Raw genomic sequence first — 8,599 nt, forward strand, 5'->3', positions numbered from 1 at the left:
CATGCCATTCTCCCGCCTCAGCCTCCCGAGTAGCTGGGACTACAGGCGCCCGCCACCTCGCCCGGCTAGTTTTTTGTATTTTTTAGTAGAGAGGGGGTTTCACCGTGTTAGCCAGGATGCAGTCACTCTGCATTCTTGACAGAACTAGGGTTTGTTGGGTTTTTTTGTTTTGTTTTGTTTTTTAAGCTATTCTAGTAGATGTGTAGTGGTATTACATTTTGGTTTTAATTTGAATTTCCCTAATGACTAATCATGTTTAACATTTTAGCAGCTGGGTGCAGTGGCTCATGCCTGTAATCCTAGCACTTTAGGAGGCTAAGCCAGGTGTATCACTTGAGTCCAAAAGTTCAAGACCAGCTTGGGCAACATAGTGAGACCCCATCTCTACAAAAAAAATTAAAAATTAACTGGGCATGGTGGTATGCACCTGTAGTCCCAGCTACTCAGAAGGCTGAGGTGAGAGGATGACTTGAGCTGGGGGGGTTAAGGCTGCAGTGAGCCAAGATTGCACTGCTATACTCCAACCTGGAAAACAGAGTGAGATCCTGTCTCAAGAAAAGAAAACAATTTTTTTGCATGTGTTTATTTGCCATCTATATATCGTCTCTGTGGAAGTGTCCATTCAAATACATTTTTTTCTTTTTTTGAGACAGGTTTTCACTGTGTTGCCCAGGCTGAGTGCAGTGGGGGCGATTACCAGGTTGTTACTAGAAAGGGGTCCCAATCTAGGCCCTAAGAGAGCGTTTTTGGATCTCGCACAATAAAGAATTTGAGGTGAATCCATAAAGTCAAAGTAAGTTTATTAAGGAAGTAAAGGAATAAAAGAATGACTACTCTATAGGCACAGCAGCCCCAAGGACTGCTGGTTGCCCATTTTTATGGTTATTTCTTGATTACATGCTAAATAAGGGTTGGATTATTCATGCCTCCCCTTTTTGGACCATATAGGGTAGCTTCCTGACATTGCCATGGCATTTGTAAACTGTCATGGCGCTGGTGGGAGTGTAGCAGTGAGAACGACCAGAGGTCACTCTTGTGACCTTCATGGTTTTGATGGGTTTTAGCCGGTTTCTTTACTGCGACCTGTTTTAGCAGCAAGGTCTTTATGACCTGTATCTTGTGCTGACCACCTATCTTATCCTGTGACTTAGAACACCTTAACCTCCTGGGAATGCAGCCCAGCAGGTCTCAACCTTGTTTTACCCAGCCCCTATTCAAGATGGAGTTGCTCTGGTTCAAACACCTCTGACAAGGTGAGGTCAGAGCCCTGGCATCGGAAATTGGTTGACTTGCAGGTTGGTAAGAAGAATTTACTGACAACAGTATAGATTTGAAAAGGAAAGTTTTATTAGATAGAAAGTACACTGCAGAAGAGTGCAGTTGGTGCATCAGCAAGAGAACTGAGTATGCCACGGCAGATTGTCCTTAGGGATATTTATGGACCTTAAAGCGAGAGTTTAAGGGTAATTTAGACCATATTAGCGCACATAAGTCATGATTATTGATTACATTTGCAGACATTTTGGCGTCTTAATATCAGCAAGGGTTGCACAATGAGTTTCAACATGCATGCATTCTGGAGATGTATAGAAATTCTAGTTATGTATAAATTTTGAGGAAAGAGGTCTGGAACCAGATGCTGACTTTAGGTAACAGGGAAGGCTAATTACTTCTAAATTCCTCAGATAAGGAGTTTTGCCTCTGGATGGCCTGCTTGATGGTCACCAGGTGATCTTTGTTCTTCTCAGTGATCACAGCTCACTGTAGCCTTAACTTCCCTGGCTCAAGCGATCCTCTCCCCTCAGCCTTCTGAGTAGCTGGAACCACAGGCATATGCCACCATATTTTTTGTAGAGACAGGGTCTCACCATGTTGCCCAGGCTGGTCTTGAATTCCTGGGCTCAAGCAATCTATCTGCCTTGGCCTCCCAAAATGCTAATATTATAGGTATGAGCCACTGTGCCTGGCTCATTTCTCATCTTTTAAAGTAGGCTTGACTTTCTATTATTGAGTTTTCTGAGTTCTTTACATATTCTGGATTCAAGTCCTTTATCAGATATAAGTTTTGCCAAAAAAAAAAAAAAAAAAAAGAAAAAGATCTCCCCATTTGTGGCTTCTCTTTTCATTCTTTCAACAGTGTCTTTTGAAGAGAAGTTCTTCATTTTGATGAAGTCCAAGTTATTGATTTTTTCTTTTACGAACTGTACTTTTGGTGTCATATCTAAGAAATCATGGCCTAACCCAAGCTCACAAATATTTTATCCAGAAGTTTTACAGTTTTAGGTTTTACATTTATGTCTATGATCCATTTCGAATTAATTTTTATGGGGTGTGAAGTATAAATTGAGATTCCTTTTTTTGCACCTGGATATCTAATTGTTCCATCTTCATCCCTTAAATACACTGTACTTTTTCCATTGAATTATTTTTGCCTGTTTGTCAAAAATCAATTGACCATATATGTATGTAACAGGACTGCTAGGTTTGTATGCCTGCTGCCACAGCAACAGACCAATACACTGACAGCAAGGTTTGCAGCAGAGAAAGAGTTTATTAATTCCAAAGATGCCAAACAAGGAAACAGGAGGAATTCTCAAGCCTCAAATCCATTTTCTCTAGGGTTTTCTGGGCAAAGATTTTTAAGGGGCTCATGGAGGGTAAGGGGCTAGAAAACTGAGGTCATTGATTAGTTGGAGTAAAGCAGATGAAATAATCAGGATGTGTTGACCCGGTGCAGTGGCTCAAGCCTGTAGTCCCAGCACTTTGGGAGGCTGAGGCAGGCAGATCACCTGAGGTCAGGAGTTCAAGACCAGCCTGGACTACATGGTGAAACCCTGTCTCTACTAAAAATATAAAAGTTAGCTGAGCAAGGTGGCGCGTGCCTATAGTCCCAGCTACTCAGAAGACTGAGGCAGGAGAATCACTTGAACCTGGGAGGAGGAGGTTGCAGTGAGCCGAGATTGCGTCATTGCACTCCAGCCTGGGCAACAGAGCTAGACACTGTCTCAAAATAATAATAATAATAATCAGGATGTGGAAACTGCATTCTTCCATGAATCAGCTTTCTGCTGGGCCCCTCAGACCAGCTGGTGTGGGTAGTTTTGTTGTATGCAAAACCCAACGGAGAAACTCCTTGGAAAACTTTTAATCTCACAAGGCCTTAGATTTCATCTACAGAACAGAAAAAGAACAGTCTTGTGACAAGGACTACCAATATCCTGGGGTAGTAAGCAGAGAGCAGCCACAAGGAAGTGGGTCAAAGAGCAAACTGGCTTAACGATGACTGCTAACTGTGCTGCAAGCCTGGTTGAATTTTTTCTTCTCTTAATCGATTTTGTAAAGTTTTCCTAGGGACAGTTGCATGCATGGATCTATTTCTGGGCTCTTTATTCTATTCCATTAATCTATATGTCTCTCCTTTCTCTAATATCACACTGTGTTGACTACTGACTACTGTATCTTTATGTAAAATGTAGAAATCAGGTAGGGTGGGTTCACCAACATTATTCTTCTTTTTCAAAATTGTTTTAACTATTCTAGTTCTTTTGCCTTTTTTTTTTTTTTTTTTTTTTTTGAGACAAGGTCTGGCTCTGTCACCCAGGCTGGTGTGTGGTGGCTCAATCTCAGCTCCCTGCAACCTCCTCCTCCTGGGCTCAAGCCATTCTTCCACCTCACCCTCCCAAGTAGCTATTTTTTTTTTTTTTTTTTCAGACAGAGTTTTGTTCTTGTTGCCCAGGCTGGAGTGCAATGCCTTGATCCACCACAACCTCCGCCTCCTTGGTTCAAGTGATTCTCCTGCCTCACCCTACCGTGTAGCTGGGATTACAGGCATGTGCCACCATGCCCAGCTAATTTTGTATTTTTAGTAGAGATGGGGTTTCTCCATGTTGGTCAGGCTGGTCTCAAATTCTCAACCTCAGGTGATCCACTCGTCAAAGTGCTGGCATTACAGGCATGAGTCACTGTGCCTGGCTTTTTTTTTTTTTTTTTTTTGAGGCAGAGTCTCACTCTGTCACCCAAACAGGAGTGCAGTGGTGCTCGGGTCACTGCAGCCTCTGTCTCCCAGGTTCAAGTGATTTTCATGTCTCAGTCTCCCAAGTAGCTGGGATTACGGGGTGCACCACCACTCTTCACTAATTTTTGCATTTTTAGTAGAGACAGGGTTTCACCATGTTGGCCAGGCTGGTCTCAAACTCATGAGCTCAAGAAATCCACCATCTTGGCCTCCCAAAATGCTGAGATTACAGGTGTGAGCCACCACGCCTGACCCAATATATATTTTATTTATTTATTGTATAAAACATTTAATTTCTTAGTCTTTGTGGGGAATTAGATGCATCACCACTATATTACAACTGAGCCATTAATTTTGTAGCTTCACCAACATTAACTGGTTTGCTTTCATGACACTGCTGAGGAGTCAATTCTTTCTGTAGAGATTCAAGAGAAAGGCCTTTTGAGACATGTGCAAGTTCCTTTTGTACATTTACAAAAGCTTTATTTACTCTGTTAGCTTTTTCATCATTCATAATGTTTAAGATTAGTGGTGGGCCAGGCGCGGTGGCTCATGCCTGTAATCCCAGCACTTTGCGAGGCCGAGACGGGCGAATCATGAGGTCAGGAGATCGAGACCATCCTGGCTAACACGGTGAAACCCCGTCTCTATTAAAAATACAAAAAATTAGCCGGGCGCAGTGGGGGGCACCTGCAGTCCCAGCGACACGGGAGGCTGAAGCAGGAGAATGGCGTGAACCCGGGAGGCGGAGCTTACAGTGAGTTGAGATGGCGCCACTGTACTCCAGCCTGGGCGATAGAGCGAGACTCCGTCTCAAAAAAAAAAAACAACAAAAAGATTAGTGGTGGTTGGGCATGGTGGCTCACGCCTGTAATCCTAGCACTTTGGGAGGCCAAGGCAAGTGGATCATCTGAGGTCAGGAGTTCAAGACCAGCCTGGCCAACCTGGTGAAACCCCGTCTCTACTAAAAATACAAAAATTAGCCAGGCGTGGTGGCAGGCGCCTGTAATCCCAGCTACTCAGGAGGCTGAGGCAGGAGAATCGCTTGAACCCAGGAGGCAGAAGTTGCAGTGAGCTGAGATCGTGCCATTACACTTCAGCCTGGGTGACAAGAGTAAAACTCTGTCTCAAAAAAGAAAAAAAAAAAAAAGATTAGTGGTAACTGGTTTTGCTTTGTTTTTAGCTTTAAAGTTTTTTTGGTTGGCTATGTGAAATACATTCTTGGATTTCTGCCCTCTTAATTTGTTCTTGGCCCTTGTCAGGGATTCAATACTTGCATGCAGCTTCTTAAGCTCCAGGTGACACCATCTGTTTTTTTGGGTTTTGGTATTTTGTTTTGTTTTGAGATGGAGTCTTGCTCTGTCACCCAGGCTGGAGTACAGTGGCGCTATCTTGGCTCACTACAACCTTTGCCTCCCAGGTTCATGCAATTCTTCTGTCTCGGCCTCCCAAGTAGCTGGGATTACCGCCACACGCCACCACGCCTGGCTAGTTTTTGTATTTTTAGTAGAGATGGGGTTTCACCGTGTTAGCCAGGATGGTCTCGATCTCCTGACCTCGTGATATGCCTGCCTCGGCCTCCAAAAGTGCTGGGATTACAGGCGTAAGCCACCGCACCCGCCCTGGCCCAATCTATATTTTTAAATCAGCATACAGACTCCATTTTTCTCTAAGCACCACCGGCTTACAGGGGCTCCCTGATCAGAATCCACACCAGTGTCCATGATTTATCCAGAGGTGGTTCTAGTATAGGGTGAAGGAAATCAAAATATTTTACCCCAAAATATATTTATTTGACATATTTTGAAATGGTTGCTGCAGGGCCAGCAAACAGACGAGTCCTGGCAAAGCTATTTTTTCTGGGGAAAATTGGCATCTGTAGATAATCTCTACTAATGCAGCCAGGCCTTCCTTTTCTAGAAATTTTTGATGTCTAAGAGAGATTAACTGAGTCTAACACCTTGAAAGGTCTGAAAAAAGACTTTTACCATATGTTCATTGCAGCACTATTCACAATAGCAAACACATGAAATCAACCCAAATGCCCATCAGTGGATAAAGAAAATGTGGTACGTATACACCATGGAATACTATGCAACCACAAAAAACAAACAAAAAACAAACAAAAAAATCATGTCCTTTGCAGGGACTTGGTTGGAGCTGGAAGCCATTATCCTCAGCAAACTAATGCAGGAACTGAAAACCAAACACCACATGTTCTCACTTATAAGTGGGACCTGAACAATGAGAACACATGGACACAGGGAGGGGAACAACACACACTGGGGTCTGTCAAAAGGTGGGGTTAGGGTAGGGAGAGCATTAGGAAAAATAGCTAATGCATGCTGAGCTGAATACCTGTGTGATGGGTTGATAGGTGCAGCAAACCACCATGGCACACGTTTACCTATGTAACAAACCTGCACATCCTGCACATGCATCCTGAAACTTAAAATAAAAATAAAAATTTAAATTAAAAAAAAAAGACTTTTACCATCTATCCTCTCTGAGGACTGCTACCTATGAGGCCTCATCTGTGTAACAAAGTCATCTTTGCAAGCCAGACCTCTTTCTTTCTCCCTTTCACACCGTGTCTTGCTACTAAACATGGTTTACCAACATAAACTGTTTGGGGCCATACTCTTAGCCCACATTCTTTTTGTAACCTCAAGATGGTATATAAGCTTCTATATCTTATTGTTGGGTTGAGTCTTCATTCTGAAGGCTCCCATGTAAGTACATTAAATAAATTTATATGTCTTTCCTCCTATTAATCAATTTGCCTCATGTCAGTAGTTTTTCAGTGAACTTTTAGGGGGCCAATGGCCACGGCCCCCACAAGGGTGATGGGCAAGTGCACGATTCTAGAACCAGACTGCTCAGTCTCAAATCCTAGCTTTAATTCTTACTAAAACTTGGGAAAGTTACCTAACATCCTTGTGCCTCAATTTCCTGTTCTGTAAAATGGAGAAAATGTAATAACTATTTCATAGCATCTTTGTGAAGACTGCATTAACACATGAAAAATAGAACAGAATCTGGCACCTAGTAAGCCCTTGATAAGTGTCAGCTATTATTTGCCTTATCTTTACCTATCTCAGTTTTTCTCTTTCTCTTCATACCCCTGATAAATCTGCAACTGTTGAATGGCTAATTTTTCTTTTGAAGACACTTCTTAGGCTTTTAAGCCATTTGGTAGTCAGCTTAGCACATTGCCATGGCCCTCCTGGACAATCAACATACAGATGGTCTCCAACTTGTGATGGTTCAACTTATAATTTTTAGGCTTTACAATAATATGAATTTGATATACATTCAGTAGAAACTGCACTTTTCCCAGGCTAGCCGTATGTGGTATGATACTCTCTCAAGATCCTGGGTAGCAGCGATCACGAGGGTAAACAACTGGTACCCTACAGTGTACTGTGTTGCCAGTGTTTGGGGATATTGTGTTTTATGCTTTCATATCTCATTATGTCTGCAAAATGCCCATGTGTCTCCTGCCCCTGGTGAGAAGAAGAGGAAGGCAATTACCCTTGAGATGGAACTCAAGATCTTAATTCCTCAGCATGAAGGTGGTAAGGTAGTAATGGTCATCTCAGGTAAGTTAGGACTTTCAAATTCCGTAATTTCCACCTTCTTAAAGGAAAGAAGCGAATAAGATGTAGTGAAATAATCAGCATTGGTTAAATCCACTGTCATCATGAAGAAAAGAGGTGAGCTGACTGATGATATGGAAAAATTACTTGTCATGTGGATGGAAGACCAGAAACAGAAGCACACGCCACTGAGCCTTCCGGTGATCCAGGCTAAGGCAAGAAGACTTTTCAATACTTTAAAAGAGTGTGCTGATGATCCTTTGGATATGTAAAAGTTTATAGCAAGTCGGCCAGGTGTGGTGGCTCAAGCCTGTAATCCCAGCACTTTGGAAGACCGAGACGGGTGGATCACGAGGTCAGGAAATCGAGACCATCCTGGCTAACACGGTGAAACCCCGTCTCTACTAAAAAAAAAAAAAAACAAAAAACTAGCTGGGCGAGGTGGCGGGTGCCTGTAGTCCCAGCTACTCGGGAGGCTGAGGCAGGAGAATGGCGTGAACCCGGGAGGCGGAGCTTGCAGTGAGCTGAGATCCGGCCACTGCACTCCAGCCTGGGCGACAGAGCGAGACTCCGTCTCAAAAAAAAAAAAAAGGTTTATAGCAAGTCATGGGTAGTTCCAACACTTCAAAAGTTGTGATCATTTTCATAATGTGGAGGTCAGCAGTGAGGCCACAAGTGCAGATACTAAATGTGCCAAAGCTTTTAAAGAAGAGCTGTGTAAGATAATTGTGAATAAGAAATACTGTGACAGCAAATATTTAATGTCAATGAAATGAGCTTATTCTGGAAGCGTATCCTGGGGCATCCATACATTCATCAAGAGTACAGGAAGATGCCAGGATTCAAGGCATTCAAAGACCTTATAATGCTGTTTTTGGGTGGAAATGTTGCATGGTTCAAATTCTCCACTTGGAGAACCCTAGAGCATTCAAGAATGTGAATAAGCATATACTTCCTTTTTATTATTGCCATAACAGGAAAGCTT

General features: G+C 42.8%; 1 protein-coding gene across 1 annotated transcript; it reads right to left on the bottom strand.

The window, feature by feature from the left end:
* Positions 1 to 4,298: 4,298 nt before the first annotated feature.
* On the bottom strand, positions 4,299 to 5,739 carry LOC105540852 (uncharacterized protein C8orf59 homolog). The gene is made up of 3 exons (XM_011981600.1): positions 5,704 to 5,739; positions 5,165 to 5,301; positions 4,299 to 4,545 (listed from the first exon to the last, which is right to left on the bottom strand). The coding sequence occupies exons 1-3, from the start codon at positions 5,737 to 5,739 to the stop codon at positions 4,350 to 4,352; spliced, it is 369 nt and encodes a 122-aa protein (XP_011836990.1). The 3' UTR covers positions 4,299 to 4,349.
* Between the last annotated feature and the right edge of the window lie 2,860 nt (positions 5,740 to 8,599).

Source organism: Mandrillus leucophaeus, unplaced genomic scaffold, assembly GCF_000951045.1.
Source record: "Mandrillus leucophaeus isolate KB7577 unplaced genomic scaffold, Mleu.le_1.0 Scaffold229, whole genome shotgun sequence".
NCBI classification, from domain to species: Eukaryota; Metazoa; Chordata; class Mammalia; order Primates; family Cercopithecidae; genus Mandrillus; species Mandrillus leucophaeus.